At 40.1% G+C, this 23,302-nt stretch overlaps 1 protein-coding gene across 7 annotated transcripts in view; it reads right to left on the reverse strand.

The window, feature by feature from the left end:
• Positions 1–2,539: 2,539 nt before the first annotated feature.
• Positions 2,540–23,302, reverse strand: part of ELF1 (E74 like ETS transcription factor 1) — a 96,940-nt gene continuing 76,177 nt past the window's right edge. For all 7 annotated transcript variants that reach the window (XM_074859556.1, XM_074859561.1, XM_074859557.1 and 4 more), the window contains 4 exons: positions 20,615–20,698; positions 17,403–17,595; positions 15,856–16,323; positions 2,540–4,225 (listed from right to left, as the gene is read on the reverse strand). In XM_074859556.1, coding sequence (XP_074715657.1) covers positions 3,610–4,225; positions 15,856–16,323; positions 17,403–17,595; positions 20,615–20,698 — 1,361 coding nt within the window. In that variant the 3' untranslated portion in view covers positions 2,540–3,609. The remainder of the gene's footprint in view (positions 4,226–15,855; positions 16,324–17,402; positions 17,596–20,614; positions 20,699–23,302) is intronic.

The raw sequence follows: 23,302 nt of genomic DNA on the forward strand, positions 1-23,302 counted from the left end.
AGCGGGGGCCGGCACCCGCCGCTGTCGCTGTGCCTCAGCGAGCACCCCGTCCGCATGGCAGCTGCGGGCCGGGCCGGGCCCCGCGTTGAGGCAGCGCTGGCAGCATGAGGCCTCTCTCCTCCTCCTCCTCCTCCTCCGCCGCCGCGGATTCCCGTCTGCGAAACGCTTCACAAAAAAAGTGCCTTTTTCTCCACAGCCTCACAAGCGTGCAGAAAAGAACTGCGGCCTCATTTTTTTCTTTCTGAGTCAGCAGCAGCTGGGATTCGAGATCGTGTGTTTTGTTCGGCTGCTGCCACAGGCACCAAGGCAGCTTGCGAGAGGGGAGTTGCTCAAACTCCAAATGCGAGTCTTATGATTTAGTCCACATTCTCTCTTCCTTTGTCGTACTAGGGAGGGTTAGAAGTACGGATATGCACTCGGCTGGTAGACTGGAGCAGAAGGGACTTGGGAAGGGAGTGATTTTCATTTACTGTTGGTCACACAACAGAGTGCTGTTGGAGACACGTTACTGTCTGCTGGAGATTTTCGCCACTTCTCCAACGCGTGTAAACTAAGCTGACAAATCCTCTTCCCTTTGTAATAGTTGCATCTATAGCAAGAATTTTTGTTGTCAAAGTTGTAACCTTACAGCATGATTTTTTTTCATGTTTCCAATAAAGGCAAAACAACTTCCCCATGTTTAAAAACATTTATGTCAGTCCAGTGTTATCGCTTCAGATTTCCTAGTATTACAAAATACTTGTACTACGGGAAAAAACCCCTATTTTATAGTCTTGATTAAAAAAAACTAACCTCCCTCTCCGGTGCTTTCATCAATCCAGAATAGCTCTCAGGATAAGAACCGTCTCAGAGAGGCTTCTGCAACGCTTACCCGCATCCCTAGCAGTACGGCCAGCACTCCCCAGCTGCGGGGAGTGCTGCCAGACCAGCTGGCATCAGTCGCTTCAGTGTGGGTACGGCCGGCCTTCCTGAAAATGGGGTGAGGCGCGTTGGATTTGCAGGCTGCATGGGAGTCCAAGGGGAGAAACAGTGGATTGAACAGGGCAGCTGTGGCAGAGAACTGCTCGTTCCATAGTTTGTGGCGTTACTTCTATTCAACTAGAGCAAACTATCTCTGCTACAGTTCTGCTCCCGTTAGTTTTTTTAGTACTGATATGCTTATCCTTAAATTTAACCTTACGGACCAATCAATAAAACTCCTACATGGATTCAATCATAGAAAGTAATTATTTCCTTTAATTTTACATTCCACTAATCTTACCAGGCATCATATTTATTTATAATCCACCTTCTGTTGAGACATTGCAATATGCAAGGTTTTGAAGCCCTAGTAGTTTGGGCCAACAGTTGTGTTACACAAGCTACAAAGAAAGACCTTTGTGATGAATGGCACCCCAGAATTACGTTCAAAGTTTTGGGTTGTTTTGTCTGTGTGAGAGACAGCTTGTAACTGCCCCAAATCAGGGACTGAGAGAAATAGGCTTTCGAGAAAAAAACAGCCTGAGAGAGATAAGGGATGGGTGGGGAGCAGAGGCCCTCCGAGCTGAGGAATGTCTCAAACACTCGCAAGTAACAAAACTACAGTCACAGGGTGGACACTGTGGGGTTTGGAGCTGATAAGGCTGCCTGGACGACACAGGATGGGCTGGAGGAGGGAGCCCTGTGGAGACAGGACGGTTCTGCTTTGGTGCATCTTGTAAAGTTTCAAGGGCTATCGATCTGGTGAATGACCTTTGCTTCATTTTCCGTGAAATGCATATTAAATTTGACATCTCTGAATATGCTAATGAAGATTAATAAGATCATGCTAATTAAATCATCCCATGAAGCACCTTACCCCTCCCCATACATGGGATACGTAGGTATGTGGGTCAACCTAGGGGACGGACCCAAGGAAAGTGTGTCTAAATTGAGGGGGGCAAGGAGTGAAATACAGAAATTAAAAACAAGTCATGAAGAAGACGGATGCATCCCTGATGAACTCAGACAGGACCAATGCAGGAACCTGGACCAGTGATCTCTGTTTCTCTATTCTCTCTATCTCCCTCCTTTTCTTTTCCCCCTTTCCCTCACTACCATTAAGTAACACAAAGCATACTATATCACATGCCATAACTCGTTATACGCTTCACCAATTATCATGTATCCAGTTAGTACACTGTGTGAAGTTAATAAATGTTTGGACTTTGAGACTTGTCTCACTGTTGTCCAGTCTGCTGGGGATTTACGACTCTGAGTCAATTGTCTCCCTTGTCTGAGCGGGACATGACAGACAGAAAAGTTGACATTTAAGTCCAGTTCTTGGATTTAGCTCAACTTTCATTTGAGCTAAAAAACATACAGTACTGCTGTTTCAACAGATACCCACAGCATGTTGGTTGCGTTCGAGTCTCTTCAGGAGTGATTCATGAATTGCTCATGTCCCACCACAGACCCACACTGATTAATCACGTTGACTGCTTCTCAGAGTGTTTTGGTTATTTATGATGATCATCAAAACATAATAATATAAAAACATTTCAGAGTAAATACAGAAAAATGTTTTTCCACTTGATTTATTTTCATAATAAACCAATTAAAAATACAAAAGACAAGGACCCAAGGTTCAGAGGGCTCCATCATTTAAAAATTTGTCTTTAAATACAAATTCACTCTGTAGTATGAATACATATAACATTAGACCTCTAAACATAATGATCTTATTTGCATCTATCAAAAATTTGTATGGAAACAAATTAGCTGAAAAAACCTCCCTGTGACATTGAATGTACATTATTTACAATCAAAAAAAGAACTTAACAGTATTAATCTCCAAATACCTGCATAAATTGTGTATATTTCGTTTCCCTCCCCCCTTACAAAATAATCTGAAGTAGAAAGCAAGATTGTTAAGCTTCATAGTTGCAAAATGGCATGAAACCTTTGCACCTGTAGTGATGCTGTTAGCTTCTGTAATTAAATATATCTGATGTTTTTATATAAAATATAGACATGGCATTGTCCATTACTGGAATAAATGTTTGGTGTACTCTCAATAGGAGTGTATATTCAATTTTGCGCACACAAGAGCTTGTGCTGCAAAAAAATGCAAGAGGATACCTGGTTATCAAAATCTAAACTGGTGTAATTCATCACTATGAAACAGATACTTGATCATAAAAATTCATACACATGGAATGAAAATGTCCCACTAAAAGTAACTGTTGCTTCAGAAGTTAAGTGATACACGTACGGATTAAACAGAAAAGGTTATGGTAATGTTACTGCAATGTAAATCAGCAACAGGCTGAAAATGTACAATAAGAAGGAAGTTTGAAACTTTGGCCAACAACCTCAGGAGAAAGTCTTCATAGCATAAAAAGCATGTTCCTTCATGCCTGTATTTTGAAACATGAGTAATATATAATTTTATTTATATGATAACATTTAGCAATTAACAGAAAATCAAAATCCATTCTAAAGCATGAATTCTAACAATTAACTGCAGAAATTAAGTAGCTTTGCAAAATCTTGCTTCAGAATCAAATCATATATACATAACTGAAAAGGTCCCATCACATTTATGAAAAATAATCATCCACAGGGTCTTTTTTTTTTTTTTTTAATGTATTAATATGAACTGGGTTCCAATGGCTCATTTTCTTGCTTCACTTGAACATTAGATGGGAAGCCATTTGAACTGGACACTACCATCACAAACGGTTGCTGCTGGAATCTCTGCTCCGACTGCTCAGTATCATCTAATTTGTCAATGTCTTCTTCTTTTACCACTCCTTGTACGCCCATCTGTTTCGTTTCTGGTGCTTTAATAACCGAGGTGATCACCGTGCCCGATGGATGAGCTACCACCTGTGAGCTGCTAGGCGAAAATGTTACCACGGGGGTAGTGGCACTGAAGGATGGAGACGAAGCCATGTTGACTGTTCCGTTGCAAATTGTCTGCACACTGCTGGTGAGCACCTGCTGAACTTGCGCTGGGCTCAGCACAATTGAGGAAGGAGGCGAGACTGGCTTCTGAGACTGTAGCATGACGTTTTCTTTAAGAACCGTCATGGGTTGTGAAGTAGGAATGGCTTGTAAAATGAATTTTTGGGGTGTTGTTGCTGAGGCTGGATCTGTGCTGGCTATCACTGTAGTAAGAGGCACCGTCTGGAGTGTTACAGTATGCAGCTGCTGATTTCCAGGAGAAACAACCACTGGAACTTGGGTTGGAGTCTGTAAAGTCCTGTTAAAAGATTAGAAAAATATTATAGGGTCAGAACACTTCCACGCTGAATTCTGGAAAATAATTATAGATTTTACTATCGAAAAATCACTTGGCATCATAACATTTCATTTACCCAACAGTTCCAAAAGAGGTAGCAGTCGCTCTCCTAATAAGAACTGGACCTGACCCCTGAATTCAGCAACATGGTTCCCGAAGTAAAGGTACCCTGCATGAACAATACTACCATCACCAAACTGAACAGCCTGCCTTTGAGACATTCAGTAGTTCACAGAAAACCTGGGAATAGCATCTAAGATCTCTCAAGCATCAACCAACATCACAAGCATGACCCACTACAGATCTGCCATCAATTTCATGAGGTGCCCTAAGTAATTTGTAAGTCATGAGCCTAAATAATTCGTAAGTCAGGCCTGAATTCTTGTGACACCTCTATATATGTTTACCTATAAGCAAAAGTGTCTGCACTGTAACAGTGAGTCTGGTCAGGACCTTCTCAGACTCCCAGGACACCCAGTTCTCTGTCTGCCAGGCCTGCATGCTCCTTCTGGTAAAGCAAGTGAACAGAATTTGCTCCCAAAACATCAGTTTAAATTAGGAACGATTCCATCAGTTGCAGGTTCCGACTTGGGTACCACATTACTTTCTATACAGGTACAGCTGAGAGGGCAACTTTAGAGGATTAACAGCCATCTTGCTGTAGTACGCAACTACTACAATGGACAATGGTGACTTAGAAATGTGACTGAAATGCATACACTCCAGTCATGCAAATAAAAACAAAACAACAAACAAAACACCCAAACCACAACATACTCCCAGTGAAGCAAATGTTTTCCAGGGGAGGGGAAGAGGAAGGGAAGGGTACTGCTCTGACACCCTTCCACAGCTTGCTCCAGCCCACCATGCTATGCTCTCTCTGACAACCTTTTTCTTTCCTTCTGCAAAGTTCTCTCCAACCTTCCTGCTTCTCTTTTTTAGTCTTAAGCTCTCCCTTGTGTTTTCTTGAACATATTTGACATTGACCTAAACCAAAAATAACTGTCTCCTCCTCCTCCTTGCTTATTTCTACCCCTGCTGAAATCACTTCAGATGGAAAGCAATTTACTGTCAACATTTGTACTTCAAATTCCATGCACAATACTGCATGCTCCTCCTTCTGAAGACTGGTCCTCAGATATGCTGTAAGGGTTGCCTACTATACACCTAACGTGGAATGTCCTCCTTTCTATAGTCCTTCTACCCACATAGTACCTATTTTTTACAGCTCTGAAATCCTATTTGCCAGTGTTTAGTCAATGACCAGTCAGATCAGACTCAGCATATTCAAAACTTCAATTTAAAATCATGTTGTGGCTATCACCACCACAACAAAAAGCTTACCAAAGCAGGACTTATGTGATGCTGAAGCTATAGGGCAATATGGATGCAGATGCTGCTGCTGGCAGTAGTCCAACTGCACAGGGAGCTGCATTCCCCCCTTCTTAGTGCAGCAGCAGAGACAAGTAAAGGAGTATTTGTAGAGGATTTCCCAGGTCCCTCTCAGCTCAGTCCTCTGGGAAATGCCTCTAGCCGAGCTCCAAAGATTGCTCCAGCAAGAGCAGCTCCAGTAACCCAGCTGGTATCAGTACTCCCTGAGCATCCTGCAACTGCCAGCCCCTGCTGCAGACAATCTTTTCCCCACCTCCTAGGTGGCTTGGTAATACAAGGAACAAAATCTGCATCTGTAGCTTTCTCTTCCTCACAAGAAAGAAGGTTGCAGTACCCAGGAATGCTGCTATAGCAAAACAAATCTAAATCCTTGCCCATGAGGCTCCCATGCAGGTCTCATCACAGAGGCCATAATAACCAGGACACAAAATTTGATGCAACTAATACCAGAGCCAATCTTGAGCTCGTGTTTCACACAACTGGAGACAGCCCAAGGCAGAAGCTCATGCAAATAGCGGCTGGCTAGAGGTGAAGCACCAGCTAGAGTGATCGCTTCCTTCTTTCCAACTTCTGGAGAACTTGGTGCTGCACAGCAAATACCAACAACTGAGCTTAAACTGCAAGGCTCAGAATGACAGCACCAAGGCTCACACCTAGTCTGCTAAGGGTTATCAGTACTCTTTTTTTCTTTTTCCCAGCAATTCCCCTGGGATCTTGATAGAAGAATCTCAAATGACTGTGTCAGAAATAGTAACAGGATGAGGGTATCCACTAGCTTTTTTTCTTTTTGTGGGAAAAAAAAAAAGTAAACTACCTACAGTTAGACAAACTTGCAGTAAAATCACAATGTCACATAGATGCAGCTCAACCCAGGAAAGTCTGTCTACAGAGACCAACAATGCAAGTGGAACAGCTAAGAAGGGAAGACACCTGACACTTGCCATAAGAAAAGTATTAAAAGTATCAGAGTAGATACCAAGCCAGCTCCTTAATCCATGAAGAAACTTACTTGAGCCTGAAGGATTAAGATCAACTCAGTAGTTGCAGTTTTGAAAGCATTAGCTAGCCTGTTCTGGTGGTATGCCATCCAAATATTACTCTGAAGCTACTTTATCATTCTTTAGCTGTGTTGTTTTAAAACAAAATAGTAAAAAAAACCACCAAACCTTCTAGCTGCTAAATGGCTGTAAAGGACAACCTCAAAAAGTGTGAACTGAATCTAATCAAAGCAGAGGTCTTATGCAAAACAAGAGGAGCAACAGTTCTGAGAGGACGGAACCAGACCGTTTGTCTCAGCACACTGTAATCAGCATCCTGATGTTAAGCCACTTAATTCTCCTGAAAGCAAGTCTCATACCTGTACATCATACTGTGACTAATAGTTTATTCCAGATGCTCTAGCTTCTTCATCAGTCAAGATACATATATATGATACACACATATATAAACGTGTATACACATATATATCCACACACACAGAGTGTAAACTTGCTACAGGGAAAGCATGCAGATGTCTGTACAAGCACAGGATTAAGTAGCCCACAGCACCATAAATACACTTTGTTATTTATGCTAATGGTGACTAAGCAAGACATTTGCCTTAATTGGTAAGACTACAAACATTTGTGTCTGTTTACAAACTAAAAAAAAAAAAAAAATCTATCTGCACAAACTATTTGCCTTGAATATCATTGAAAAAAATACAGGTTTTGTTAATCATTTTGCCTGCTGAAAAAAAGACCAACAGTACACACTACTTATAGAAGTGATCTGTTAACACTGGGCTACATTATTTTAGGTGCTTTGAACTGTGTATTTTGCTATGCTTCTGAATTTCACTATCAATTTTCTAACACCCTTCCTACTCTAAGAAACAAATCTATTGGATGATTACTTTAACAGTTCCTGCTGAGGTTACAAAAAGAACAAGAACATTGAGCAGAAGTGATGAAAAGGAAATGCTGCCATAAAACAATCTGGTTACAACTGAGAAAAGAATGACAAAAATTCTTAAGTCATTTTACCTTGGCAGAAAATGAACATCTATTTCTCAGCCTCTTTGGTACTGTTAACACCCTAGAATTGTGCAATATCATATTAGCTCATCAAGAGGTGACTAATGATAAAGCAAACAATAAGTGACAGGCAGGAAAAACAAGTTTATTCATGGTAATTTATACAAAATTTATGAAATGGAGAAAGGGAGAAGATACCAAAAGAAAATACTAAAGCTACAAGCCAAGGTAAAGAAAGTATTTCACAGCACAGTAAGGAAATGAAATAAGGCAGTATTAAGAAATACACAGAGAGAGGTAACGGAAGAGAATTCCCTCTCCAACATACACATTGTTCAACCTGCAGCTACAGGGGAAACGATGGCCTTGAAATAAACGGGTGAATTTCCAGGGACTTTCCCCATTTGTTCAACTAACTGGTTGCAAACAACTCATTCAGTCAAGCTAGGAAGAGCAAGGGAGTTGAAGGGGTAAGATGTGTTTGTCAGAACCACTTCAGATGCCCAAGTCAAGAGGCAATCTCTTTTGAGTGACTATAGGAAGCATCAGCCAAATGCAACTCAGGAGCTCTACTGTCACTGCAAACTGCTCCACAGCTGTGCTTGTGTACATGATCCTCACAATCATCAACAATCTTGTCAATACTTCACCCAGCATATTGCCTCGTAGCCACTGGCCCTTCTATAGCATAAGCCATGCAGACAGGAGCTGCTCAGCAGTCTAGGGGGAAATGTCCATGAGAGGTAGAAAGGCACTTGATGCCTTCACCCCTAGTTTGAACACTGCCTCCTCTGAAGGGAGGGCAAAACTCTTCTGTTCTTGTCTAGCTCTTTGCCTGGACAAGATAATCTCTTATGTCATGAGGACAGAGACAGTGGACTCAACTCTCAAGTCTGGTGTCCTTTTTACAGACCCAAGCAGTCTTGCAGCCTTCTTTCCAGAATTTTTCAAAACTGCACACTCACCTGAATTAAAACTCAGAAACTTGGCTACTAACAGAGACCTGCAGAAACCCCACCTCTTTTGACAGTGCCAAAGACATGTAAAGAGAGCTCCTGTGGATAGTTTCTCATTGTGCAGAAAAAAAATTGATCTGTCTAGATGACTCTGAAGTCCCTTCTGTGGTAAGCAGCCTTCTTCCTACCTACTGCAGAAATTAAATCAGAAATGGGCTTAAGAAAAGGTCTTCTCAGCTGCAGGAAAATCAAATCAAAATGTTTGGTTATAACCAAAGTCTTTGCAGTGATAGAAGTTGTTGCTATTGTAAATGTGATCTTGGAAACACACCCTATTGTAAGCTAAATGAGAGTTTCTTGTAGAAGCCCACTGAGATCACATCAGCCTATTTCTGACCAACACCTCCCTCAGGAAAGGGCATTTTCCTCACCATCGTGAAACCTGAAATGCAGTCAAGCCTTCACTTAGAGATTGACAGAGATCAGCTCTTTGCACCAGTCACCTGCTTCCCTTCCTTTTGGGAAGGCTACAGCAGCGGTTAGCCAGATCCAACAGTATCTGCTAGGCAGTGTGCTGGAGAGCTTCTAATACAGGCCCTCCTTTCGAGAACGAAGACCCAACTTGTTGCAATGACGGATGACTATTGTCTAACTGCAGACAGAGGCAAAGCACATGCACCAATGCTGGCTGATCAAAGTTAAAAATATTAGCCAGGAGTTGTTTCTCATTACCTAGAAGTCCTCAGCTGGCATCATATTCATTTGTTCATGTTCCTCTACAAGTCCCAGGGAGCCCTAGTGAGCTCTTTACTGAGACTGACAACTGTAACAGTTTTTATTCAGCACACCTATAGGAACAGCAGAGGAGTAGTGATGGGCTACAACACTAGCTGAGATTGTGCAGATCTGACTCTCATTCTTATTCAGGGAAAAAGGACTGAAAGCAGATGGTCAATGCAAAATCTCAGTAGGACAGTGCCAGACTTCCTCCCTGTGTCTGTGTGGTTATGCAAGCTCAAGCAAAACCCGTATAGATAGGGTGCAAAGTATAATTACAGAACATAATGGTGATATTCACTGCACAACTTACACAAGCTAACGTCTATACATGGCACAAGATGAAGACACTTCATCTGAAATAGCAGCTGTAATCACATTTTCAGAGTTGATAAACTCATGCTAGACAAATCTGTCTGGTTTTCAGCATCAGCATGGCTGCAATCAGACCACCAATACATCATAGCCTGGACACAGAAACAGACTGTGAAGCAACAGCAAAAAGCATATGTGTTTGCTTGGGGTAAACATGACTTTCAAAGGTAATTCCCTCTGCTTATTGGGACAATCCACTGCACTGGCATACTGTTGGCTTCATCACTGTTCTTACACAGAATGCTCATGCCCAGAAAAAACACGATTCACCTTCAGCTACTTCCTTCTCCTCTTGAATGAGGATCTTGCCACTGTGGTCCACACTTGTGTCACCTTCAGGATGAATTACTGCAACGTTTTCTACCCCAAAGGTTGCAAAAAGGTCAAGATGATAGCTGTGGCTGATTCATCATGTAGCAGTTGTCCAGTTCAGAAGTGAACACACAAAGCATATCCCACTGGTCCTCTGTGGTCTGTATTAGCTTTTCCCCCAGCTACAAAACAGTGTCAGGATACTGGTCTTCTAACATGCTCTGTCCAAGCTATCACAATGACAACTTGAAAATACAGAAAAGAAACAATAAACTGAATTTTGATAGAAACATTGTCTTTAAAAGCTGAAGTCTGCTAAAGTATTGCACAGGATCTGTCAGCAGTCAGCTAATTGCAAGTTTCTTGGTATACAGAGCTGTCGGCCATAAGATTCAGCTATGTACCATACAGTCAATAACACACAGACACATATAATTTTAAATTACTCACGGTATGATCTTCTTTGAACCATTAGTAACATTAGAACCTCTTTTCACTCCATCCAGAAGACACTCCATCTTAAATCACTACTACTCTAGATTAAAGGTAAACGAAAATGCATCTCTCTCTCTGCAGCCCTAGTCATTTAAGGGGGCAATTCAATTGCCCAAACACAGGCACCTTAAAGCCCTGTACGATGTCCTAGACTACCCATGACAAGGTAAGTCCTAGCCTTACAGGAGAGGTACACTTTATGGAGCAACAGAAAGGATGGCCTTTACACTCACTACTACCCAGTGAACATGGAGCTGAATCCCAGGCCTACTTCAGTGCCTCTGAATTCCAAAGTAAAGCACAATTACTCCAACAAACCAGATATTCTGGTTAACCCATGTCAGTTATTCTGATTTAAACAGAACAATTTTACAAGCACTAAATTCAAAGAGCCTTTTTTTTTTTCCTTCCTTAAAAAAGCTGGCTCACTGGAAAAAGCTAGAAATAAAATGCTCATCCAGAGAGGCATTTTTGGTTTTGTCTTATAACTGGAAACATGTGGTGCCAAATTCAGCTCCCAGATACATGACTGTAGACTGCAGTAACTGTGCTTGCATCCACTGAGCCAGAGCAGTTAGACCTGCAGAACAGCAGTGAGTTTGTGTCCTGGTTTCGGCTGGGATAGAGTTAATTTTCCTCCTAGTAGCTGGTACAGTGCTGTTTTGGATTTAGCATGAGAATAATGTTGGTAACACACAGTTACCCATGCTCTGCCAGTAAGCAGGTGCATAAGAAGCTGGGAGGAAGCATGGCCAGCACAGCTGACCTGAACTAGCCAAAGGGATATTCTATAACGCAGAACGTCATGCTCAGTATATAAACTGGGGGGACTTGGCCGGGAGGGTCGGATCGCTACTCAGGTATCGGTCAGGGGGTGGTGAGCAATTGCACTGTACATCACTTGTCTTTTCTTGGGTTTTATTTTTCTCTCTGTTATATTTCTTTTCATTACTATTATTATTACATTTTATTATTATATTTTTATTATTGTTATTATATTTTATTTTAGTTATTAAACTGTTCTTATCTCAACCCACAACTTTTACTTTTTTACGATTCTCCTCTCCATCCCACTGGAAGTAGGGAGGAGTGAGCAAGTGGCTGTGTGGTGCTCAGTTGCTACCTGGCATTAAATCATGACAGTTTGCAATTCTGAATATTCCCACTGGGGATACTAGATGTCTTCCCAGTCAGCAAAACCCAATTTGCATGACCTGAACCTGCTTCTGCCCTCTTTCCCAAGCTTGGGTTAGCATCACATCATGGCCTTTCTGTTTAAGCACTGGCACTGAAGAAGAGGCATCTATCCCTGGTGAGCAACACTTCTCCTTGTCTCCCCTGCACACAGCAGCACCAAACTTGTATAAAAAGCCCATCAAAAGCCATCCAAAAGCCAAGACCTTTCTGCTTCAGAGTAAGACACTACCCTCCCCTTGAAGTACACAAAACTGCATGAGCTTTGTGCAGCTATAAATGAAGCCACTGCCTGTCTTCTGTGAAGAACCAACCCCTGATTTTCACTGGCATGCCCATGTCTTTGAGATATGCAAAGAGGCCCTGGGGAACGGCTGCCATGTGCTCCCAGTGATGCTCTGGGAGTAGCCTTTACCAGGCAATGCTGCCTAGCACAGGGGAAGGATGGTGACACGAGCCCTTCACAACATTCTTCAAATATGATTCTTTTACCAAGTCCCTCAGCAGAGAAGACGCATGTTTGGACTTCTCCTCTGTAGGATATGGTTAAGTGTTAAGAAGCCAATTGTTATGACCTCAAAAATCCTCAATATTTTCTATTTTTTTTTTCTTCTCACAACACAACAAACGCAAACTGCTGCAGAGGGAAGACCGTTTATTTCCCTGAAGAAGAGGGAAGAACATTTATATAAATAAAACTTTAGAAGCTACATTGAGTAAGACAAATTATATGGGTCCAAGATGTTCACACTTCAAAGAGGAGCCCAACCACTAACCAGTATGCATCAGAAAACCTTCTGAGGATCATTCCCAAACCCTGGTTGCCATTTTGCCCAAGCGACCTTGATCTATGTGCCCCAAACTCTGAACACCAACTGGCAACCAATGTTGCTATTTGTCCTCATGCTTCCTTATAAAACTACTGTAAAGAGACTCCAACCACAACCCTACAGAGAGTGTGCATACATCAGAACGTTTATCAGCTCTTACTCTGTAACGGCAATCGTACCTGCTGTACATTTTCAAATCATGTAGACCATTCATTACAACCCTCATGGAAGCCCCACTGCAGCAATTCAGAAAGTGTACACAAACACATTCAACTGCTAGAGATTTATAGCTGTTTGAACAAACCAACCCAAAATCCAGTTCCTTTGTTTTAGCCTTATTGTAAAACAAGACCTAAAACATACCTCAAAAAAATGTTCCATGTGCCATTCTACCTCACCAAGCTATTTCAAGTTTGCATTTTGAAAATAAGCAGAAATGTATCTGTCATAAATTGATTTTTTAGAGCCTGGAATGGGCAGTGACTACTGTACAGGACTCATCAGCACCTTGGTTTGCAGCTTGGCCCATCCTGGTTAAAAGCACACCAAAAAAATCTGGGTTGGGGTTTTTATTTTTACTCTAACTGCTCAGACACCTTAGTGCATTCTTCCTTAATTAGCAATACTTCTATACCATGCAGTAATTACATACTGCACTGAAAAGATCCATGGATCCTTTTTCCCCCTTCCTGAGACACACTGTAATCTTGATTTAATGGAATAATGTTTTAAGTTACAAACAATGGATTAGAACCAATGCAATACAGAACTCTTACGGCTTTAAGGCTTTTACTTCATTTGAAGTTCACACATGTATCATCTCTACTGCTTTTTTCCCCCCTTAGCTTATTGCCTAAGGTCCAATTGCGAAATACCATAATGCAATAACTGGATGTCATAATGTCACTCAGCTTTCCAACTGTTAGGCTGGACTTCTTGCCTGCCTGCCTGCCTGCCTTATTAGGTCTTAGACATAATTCTGTTTGTTGTTACCATTTTTTATACCATCTATACTATTGATACTGTTTTTGATATATAATCTAGTGTAGGTCTAGCCTAGAGCTATTTAACTCTGCAAATTGCTGAACTTTCCTCTTATTAATGTTTAATAGCATTATTCTACTGACTTAAATGGTACTGTATAGCTTTAATTATGTCTGTACTTGTCTCCTTTCACTATATTGCCCTAGTCAATTTTTACGAGTAATTAAATCCTTCATCAACCCTGAAATCACAGATGGCACTGTACAGAGTAGCTTCATTCCTAAGCTTTAAAAACTTACATCACCTTGATGCAGATTTTTATTAATTTTGTAAATGAATTCCAAAATTATGGATTCAAATGGATCCAAAAAATGATTTTTTTTTTTTGTCAAATTCTTCATAATTATCCTTCACATAAACTTCTGATCAAATATAACCCTTCCCTCCCCTACGTGCATCTTGAACTAATTCCAGCTGGTTAGAACAATAAGCAAAATGCAATCTGATTTCAAATCATGCATTTCAGAATTAAAAGACAAATGAAAACAGATATTGTCTACTTAAAAATGGTAACTTTTTCCAGGTTTTTTACAGTGCTTACCAGTAACTATGAAAAATATTTTTGCTTTTATGGCCTAATGTATTTATTCCCTTGCAGCCTTTACTAAACAGTGAATTTCTCTTTTAAGGGAACTTTTCATATTGCAACATGAATGAAAATATTACATAATTTTTAAAGAAATTAAAAAAACTAGGATTCAAACTAGGCAGTCCAGGGATAATTTTGAAGTTTGGGGTTTTTCTACCTGAAGGAAAGAAGAGATAATATAACTTTTTTTGATTGAAGCTGCACTCTTGGTTTTCCATATATAAATCTTCAGCTTCCTCAACCACTTGGTTATCTCCTAAATGTTTCTTACTGATTCTATTATATCAGTCACTGGAGGCTGATCTAAACAGATTCAGTTCTTCTGAAAAACCTAGCTGTTATTGCTATTCTGGATTTTCCTTTTATATAAGTGGAGTTTGAATAACTGACTAGCTTTTATAGTATCCTGTTAGTAGCAGAGATAAGAGAGCAAAACTTACTATTTGGAAATGAAATTATTTGGTCTCATTGTCATTACTTCTCTCTGACAAAATTGCAGTTAACCCCAGATAGTAGCACTCCAAATCTGTTGGTGGCTCTGGATGTAATTTTCAAAGGAAAGAATAGAGGAAGGGAGCAGGAAATAGCATTATTGCCATTTTGCAGCACGAAATGATAACCGTTGTAATGGTGATATTAACACAGCAAATCTCAAAAAAGAGTGATGTTCATAATTCATTAAGAATGTGCAGCTCCTGAATTATATCCTGAAGCCTTCCTGAAGCTTTAAGGTCCAGAAGTACCATGTACAACTCTGACACTCCTGTGAGGGGCCCAGATTACAAGAATATTTATTTGGTTTAGGTCTTCTGTAGCCAGTGGAGATGAACAAGCTCCATCAGGGGATGTCTAAGGCTAGGGTAAAAGGAGGCTTAAGTGGTTGTTTTTAAAGCCTCTTCAATTAGGATGCTGCTCTAACTGGTAGGTACAAAGGAATCATGATGCTTAAATGCTGTGTAGTGTTAGCCAGTTGATTTACAAATTAAGCATGGAAGCATGACTGTCTCCCAAAACAGTCTGCAGATACACAGCTCCCATGAGATTATTCTGTTAATTGTTTTCTAAAATCAAAAGAACACACTCTTGTAACAGCAGCAAAATGCTAGAATAGATAACATAGAGCTTCCCCTTGCTGTAACTGGGGACAATACAACAGATTAAAGAGATGACAAAAAGTTCTGAAGAAAAATTAAGCAAGAAGGAAAATCTTTTTGAAGGGATCATACAGACACACCAGTTATAATTCAAAAGCAAAGACACCAAACAGTCAGTGAAAAAGCAGAGCCATGAAAATACCACCTCTGCTGCAGGACAGAACCAATTTTTAAGAGAGGTTGTGTAGTTTTCCTCTCTAAAGGATTTCCATCAGGCCTAATACCGCAGGAAAGATGTGCTTCCCTCTACCAAAGGCAAAGCATTTATGAATGTACATGATGCAGTATGCTGTAGTAACTCCCAGTTCCTAGGATGAGCCACAAAGACACCATTTCACTTCAACCAAACTGGGAGACGAGCATTTTTTTTTGAAGCTCAACAAAGAATCTAGTCTATCTAGCCATCATCCAATGAATTTATTATTATTCATACATTTATTTTCTGTGCATGTTCTTACCTTATATTTTGAACCGAGGGATTTAACGTTTCATCCGGAACATTACTGGTTACAGCTGCATGTCCTTCTGTGAGGGACTGCAATGGCTGCATTACATGAACTGTCCGAAAAAGCTGAGTGGGATATACTGGCTGCGGAGACTGCATTGTCCTCAAAACTTCTGAAGTCAAGCCAGGTGTCTGCTGCTGTTCAACTTCTACTTGCTCCTTCAGCTTAGCAGGCTTTGAGTTTCCTGTTTTTAGCACTGTGGTTGATCCTCCCTTTGTTCCCGCGTTTGCAGATGCTCTAGATCTGCTCGACTGGTTTCTATTGGCCACAGGAGTTGAGAGCAGAGTTGAATCTGATGATTCAGTGCTAGGGCTCGCATCTTCGTCATCTATATAGATGAGATCTTTTGGCATGTCTTTAAATTGATATACTAGACGCTGACCTTCTACTTTAGCCAGTATTCCTCTTTGGTAATAGTATCTGTTTAAAGTGTACACACATCAAGTTACCTAGTGTTTTTTGCCAAAAAAACCCCAAAACCCAAAAAAAAAAAAAGCTACAAAACACGCAGAAAATAAGACCAGCAGTAACAAGTAAGCAATATTTTAAGTGCCTAGTTTCTTCATTATAAAGGAGTGGCCAGTTTAATAGTGTATTTTTTCCTCAAACAACTTTCTTTTACTGGTATTTCTTGTCACCTTTTAATTTCAACCTCAGGTAACGCTGAGGAGAGAGAGAGAGAACTCTGTGAGTTTGTAGCTCTGCTATCGACTCATACACTGTAAAAGTTGCATGAAACTCCTCTTGACTCATGCAGTTCTTTCAGTTACCTGAATTCAAGCTTATTCACCAGTCAGCACGGGCAAACGTTTTAGCTACAACAAAGCAAAGGCAATAGGACAGGAGAGTACTTCTGTTATATTTACAAATTAATATGACAATTTGAAATTATGCACATCAAGGTGAGGGGTGAAGGGAAATGAAAAGAAATGCACAGCTGCCTAGTTGGACAATTATCAATCAGCAGGCAAGACTAAAGCTTTGTGGATGTCTGCTTATTTTGCACAGTAGAAAAATCCCAGTCTGACAGGCAGAGGCACATGGTAAGATGTTTTAAAACTCTCTGTACATGCAAGTTCAGAGAAACACAACCAGACCTGAATTCTAAAACTGTATCTTCCACTGGAAACAGGATCATTTGTAACAAGTATAAATAATTTCACTAATTCACCTCAATTTAGGATTTTTTGGAGAAAAGAAATTCAAATTTTATGTAAAAGAGGCTTGCCCCACCTGGATGCTTCAATTTCTTTGTTAGTGGCTGACTGTGAAGATGCAGTTTTTGCAGCAGCACTGAAAATGTCTGAGCTGAGACTGAAGGTGACTGATTTGGGGTTGAGGTTAGTAAGGGTTACTTTTAGTTAGCTTATTTATTTTGTTGAAATAACTTCTTCATTTCCTAAGTTGATAGTTTGCTGTTGTTACACAAATTAGATGAAGCATTTAATCATGCAAACACCAAGGCAACAAAACAAGTCTATTATTAAAAATGCACATACCTGAGAGCTCTACCCATTGTTTCATAATTCATGTCAGGTTTGTTTTTGTGTTTTCCCCACAACCTGGACACAGCCTTGGAATCTACCAGTTTGAAAATGCCCTTCTCTCTTTGAGTCCATTTGATATATTTAGGACATGTAGCTTTGTCCTGGAGCAGTGCTAGTAAGAACTCCCAGAGATAAATTGTATTTCCTAAAATAAAAGTATTTCAGGACACAGAAAAAAAGAAAGAAAAAAATTTACTTGACCATATTTTATTAACGACGTAATTAATCTAAAAATTAAAAAGCTGGTATCTTTACAAATACACTGTAATGTATCAAGACTAGGAAATAGTCATGGAGGGCAAGGGGAGGGATTCTTGTTAGTTATCATAATCTGGGTGCCCAAACACCTAGCCACTGTCTGTAACCTACAGTCAGGTCCAGTCAACCTACAGTCATCTCGTTCCAACCATCAACATTAGACAGCACTAGTCACCTATGTGCACATGTTCCCTCCTGCCTAATCCAGTTACAGAAGCAGTCACTATTGCTTCCTCAAATAGGAACATGTTCAGGTTCATCCTCTGAAAATACTGAAAATTAAGCCCTTGCTTAAATACTTTGATGAATTGAGGTGAGTGTTATAATCCTTTAAAAGGCCAAACAAAATCCTTACTTTTAACAATTAGATTTATATGGGGCAATCAGTGGCATATGCTGAGGTAGGCAAACCTTCAAGAATAAAGTTCAGAAAAAGATTTTTTTTTAATCCAGTGAGTGCTTGCACTTGCTGGTTGACAACATTCAAATTTCATTTTACAAACAAGCAGTCACAAACACTTATATATGGAAATCCATCACATCTGTTTGGAAACGTATTAAAATCACAGATTGCAAATACTTAAAACTACTACAAAATCTGCATATTCTTTTTTTCCAAAAGCACATTTAAGGAGTCTAAACTAGTGTAACTAATGAGACCCTTTTTCCTTCTTTTTTTAAGGCTTTTGGTGTCTGATGTTCTTTTGGACACTTGAAGCTGCACATAAGCTTCTTAGTGATATGTTGTTAGTCTGAGAAAGGAAGAAAAAACTTCTTGTGTGAAAGTATCACCTCTCACAAGTAGCTGTGCAAAAACACAGTGAGGACACCGTGCACAGATTTCTTAAGTTTAACAAAAAAATGATGCCCAGTGCATCAGGAGGTAACAAAATCTCTTTTGTTAGCTTCAATTTAAGCCAGCAGTTTTTTCAACTTTAATAACCACCAGTCTGAAAATTTTTCAACAAGAGGAGGTGTCTTACAAATGAAAACTCCCATACTACTGTATTATAATCCATATTTTGCAAATATTTAGCAAAGTCATCAGCACTGGCAGTACAAAATGTTAGCAGCTCCTTCAGCAGGTGGAAACTTGAAAACTGAACATCCCTAGAGGAAAAACACTGCCTTTGCAACAAATGTCTCCCAACTTGGTCAGCCTGTCTGCCTTCAGATACCCCAAAGGCAAAGGTTAAGACTGCTTAGGCAAGACACAGTGTCAGCCAGGAGTGAAAGCATTCCCAGCCCCTTACCATCTAATCCAGGGTACTTCTGTTGTAGTCTAGACTGCAAATGCTCAATTGCATCAAGACAATTTGAAAATTTGTCACTCCTCAGCCACTGAAAATCACTGTGAAGAGGACTGTCTGGGAAAACCACCTCTGCTTTACTCACAGGCAGAATTTTTAACCTCCTCTGAGTCACAACAGAAGAAATATGTAGAAAACTCAGTTTTATCCATGCATCACATCCAGTAATCATATGCAGGGCTTGATATTTTAGCATACATGTTCCCCCTAGGGGAACATTGTGGATACTGAGAGACAGATCCATGATTTTCTAGATGCTTCCCTGACATGGCCAGTTATATTAATATCCCTTTTACCTCAATTTTATGCTCCTCAAAATGCAAAACAAATGCTTTTTTGGTAGCTTTTTTCTTAACAGGCAGTGGTTTCACGCAACACGCTCCTTTTTAATTCCTTCTGAATTAGCAATTTTGTAACAATGGACAAATGTGAAATATGGTGTATCTTTGCTATCATCGACAGAAACATTAGACTCTTCTGCCTTTTAAATCTGTGACTGGCTGCTTTAATATTTGCTATTATTTCATTTGAGCACTCCTTGGAGGTTCCTCTGATACTTTTCTTTCATTTTTACTTAAAAATCAAGTTTCAATTTAAAAAACAGGCAACAATGCATACTCAAAATTGCTGGCATTAACCTGTTAATTATTTATTGCTTGCCAAGAGGGTTTTTTTCCCTGTTATTGCAGAAAATCTCTCTTTGAAAGAAAAAAAAAACATTTGTCAGTGTAGCAATTTTTCTGATTCCAAGAGTCTGACATTCTTTTGCCACGACCTTCCAGGTTTGGCGGGGCTTCTGTCCTGGCACATGTTGTATGCAGGCAAGCACATCAGTCCCTAGACGTTTGTCCAGGCACTTGGGGTGACACAGGGGAGGCTCATTTCCAGCTCCTGCTGAGCACAGCAGAACTCGGTGGGGGCCAAGGCATCAGGCTGCCATTCAAACGCCAGCCTGGGCACGGGTGCGGGTGCTGGACCCAACAGCAAAGCAACTGAGTTGTTGACAAAACTGACAGGCACTATGGAACAGTTGGGTCTGGAGGAAATGATTTATTGTATCAGTTATGTGGTATTTATTTTCTTTCTTCTTTTTAAACACAGGAGGAATGGAAGAAGTATCAAAACCCCAAGTTTTCTGCCCAAGTCTTCAAGCTGTGTTATAACTTTCCTCAAAATTCAGGGCTTGGTACTTCCTGCTGCCAACTGGCAGCCTTGATTAGCGCCTCATGCAGAATTAGACACACACAGATGGAAAACGTTTTCAAAGATCATCTGTCAAAATAACCACAGCCCAAGAAACACTAATACAATGCAAAGTGCTCCCCAAGACTTCAATCAAAATGCAGCAGCCTCTGCGGGGGGCTGAAAAGTTTCCAAGAACCCTTGCAACTAAAGTGGCAAATACGTTATTCTCCCTAAGAAGTGGGTATTTCACCAAGAAATCTTGTGCGCTAACTTTTTACTTGCCTGAAGATGAGATGTTACCCATCCCTCAGCTTAAGACCTGGTTTTACATCACAAGAGAACTAGTGAATGTTTTACAGGTTGCTCAGAAACCATGCACTTTTAAAAACTTCAGCAACAACTCTGACTTACCCTTTCCATCTTTGTTTTTCTTCTTCACAGATATGTTTGGAGTTGTAGTAGGGGACTCAGGACGAGATGGTTTTGGCTTCTTCCCTGAAATAAACCACCAGTAAGTCAACTACAGTTTAAAAACAGGGAAATAAAAAAGAACAAGGACATAAAAAGGGAAGAGATTTGTTTCCCCAATTCAGAGGGGATTCCATTTCTAGTAAGTTAGGAGCTCAGTTCTATGCTGAACTTTTTCAATTTCTACAGCAGGACTGGACACCCTCTGCTCTTAGTGTACTTCTCGTAAAGATTATGCTCACTTTTCCAAAGTCCATGTACCGTGGAAATTTCTGTGGCTTTTTAGGTACTTTCTTAAGAGCACTTAAAACAGACAAGATGAGAACAATAAGCTATTAACTGGGGGCAAGAGTTTAAGCAGGGAAAGCTAGATAAAATACAGAACACTATCTTGTTCACTTATCACCAAAATGGAATTTAGGGATAAAATGAGATTATCTGCCTTTTTAGTAGATTGGAAGTTTCCATCGACAGCAGCAAACTACACCGTCATGTGATGAAAACATTTTTCAGTCCTATTGTCTTTTACACGTTTCTCAGCATGGCTACAGGTAAAGGAAAGCCACTTGTTTGTTTGTTAAGACCAACAGTCTTTAAGAACCAGTAACAGGCTCTGAAAAAACACCCATTTTTAAAGGCATAAGCATGGTGGCTCTATCTGGTGAGAAAGACTGAAAGGAAGAAGTTAGTTACAACCAATGACAAGAATGAAGAGCATTCATCTGAAAATGCTGAGAAACCAACTACCTAAACATAAATGGAGTAAAAACTGTAAGTCATGCTGATGTATTTTTCAATATGAAACCTTGAACCTATTCCTTTATTAGTTCTCATTCCTTGCAATGGCAGCTTTTACAGGTAATGTAATTAATCTGAAAACTTTAGAACTTTCTTAGGAAATAAAGATTTCTCTTATCAGGTTTTCCAGTGACCCCTTAGTACACTGACAATACCTAAACTATTCACATATTACCTTTGCTCTTTTAAGAGCCAGAATAGACCAAGCAGACACAGGACTCAGAAAAACATATTTCTAGTCCGTATAGCATATTGTCATAATTAAAGATCTAAAGAAAAATATTTTTGTTTTCCTCTATTTATTGCATTTCCAAATAGTTTAGGTTCTAAGGAGGCAAGACCAAAAGGCCTGTGCAATCCCGTACACTATGACATTCTGCTTTTGGCTTTGTTTTAGGGGCTGTTTTCGTAAGGAAACACCTCTGCTCCAGAGTAATAGTGAGGATTTTTTATTAGCTCTGAAAAAAAAAAATGCTCAGTGCCAGCCTGTGCTGTCTGCTTTGTTCTAGACTTCAAGATATCTATAAAGAAGTCATAAGAAACACTGGCTTGAACACTCACCTTTCAACATTAGCAGTCTTGCTAAGTCTACCTTTGCACCTCTTTCTTTCTCTCTCTTTTTGACAGGGTGTGGGGGAGGAGCAATAGCTAAGTTGAAAGAGCTACTATGAGGAAACTCTAGTAAATGCTTGGAGTCCTCTAATTTTCTTGCTTCCATTCAGAAAAGATTCATGACTGAGGATGGGACATAAAGTTCAGCCGTTGCCTTAGCCAGTAATGTCTTCCTCGATTTGAATGAAGATGGGAGGGAGGAAATCCTCCAGTATTGTTTTTTTCATATGTATCATATGAAAGGATAAAGTACTAGTGGAGTACATTTTTAGCAGCTTTGTTCCACTCACCATTATTGGTTGCAGAAATGTCTGTTTTCCCTAAAATGTCTAGATGAAGTCACTCCTGTATAGATCAGCTCCTACTGCACAAGTCGTCCCTCATGGTAATTCTGGCCAAATGCTTAGAGGTGTGTCATGGGAAGACTTTGTTGTACAGGTGTAAATGTATGCCATTAAAGAGGGGGGAGTGTCTTTTTAATGTCATTAATCAATTACCTTGTGTCCAAATGAGATCAGGTCTTAAAAGAAAATTAAGTGGATGAGGGCTTAATTAGGTCATGACTGAACTACTGCTGGTCCACTTCAGGAAATGTAAGTACCGATCACATATAACTTATGCACTTCTGATTAGGGATAACCTAGGCTACTAAATACGAATACTACTGCTACAGCAATTCTAGGCTCTCTTACTTCAGACTAGACTACTTCATGACACCCTATTTGGACAATCCTCTACCAGAAACCCATACAAAATCAGAAATCAGTGAAGAACGTGAAACTCGTTTACAGAAAGGTATCGATGTTACTGGTCTATATCTAGGCTAGAGATACTAAAGATGATGGTCTTAGACTACACTGTGAGCTATAATCTCCAGGCACTGACTGATAACATCAAAAACACAGTTAACAGAGACACACAAGATGTGTTTCCTTTGTTTAAAATAACATTATTTTCTGAAAGCACGTTAAGCATTAACATGCTTCCTCCTTTGGTTCAACAGAGCATGAATTTGTTACCTTTCAGAGTACATCACCAAATTCCTTTTTAGGAGAGAATTTTACAAAGAGGAAGGATAAAGAATGTGCAAGAGCTAAGCTGTATGTGGGGCTACCATAATTTCATATAGCTAATTTAATTTATAATAGGTATTTCCACTTTCCTATTTCCATGGTTGCAAAACCACTTCAGGTTAGAAATTCACACTATAAACTAATGTGG

Source organism: Strix uralensis, chromosome 2 (genome assembly GCF_047716275.1).
Source record: "Strix uralensis isolate ZFMK-TIS-50842 chromosome 2, bStrUra1, whole genome shotgun sequence".
NCBI classification, from domain to species: Eukaryota; Metazoa; Chordata; class Aves; order Strigiformes; family Strigidae; genus Strix; species Strix uralensis.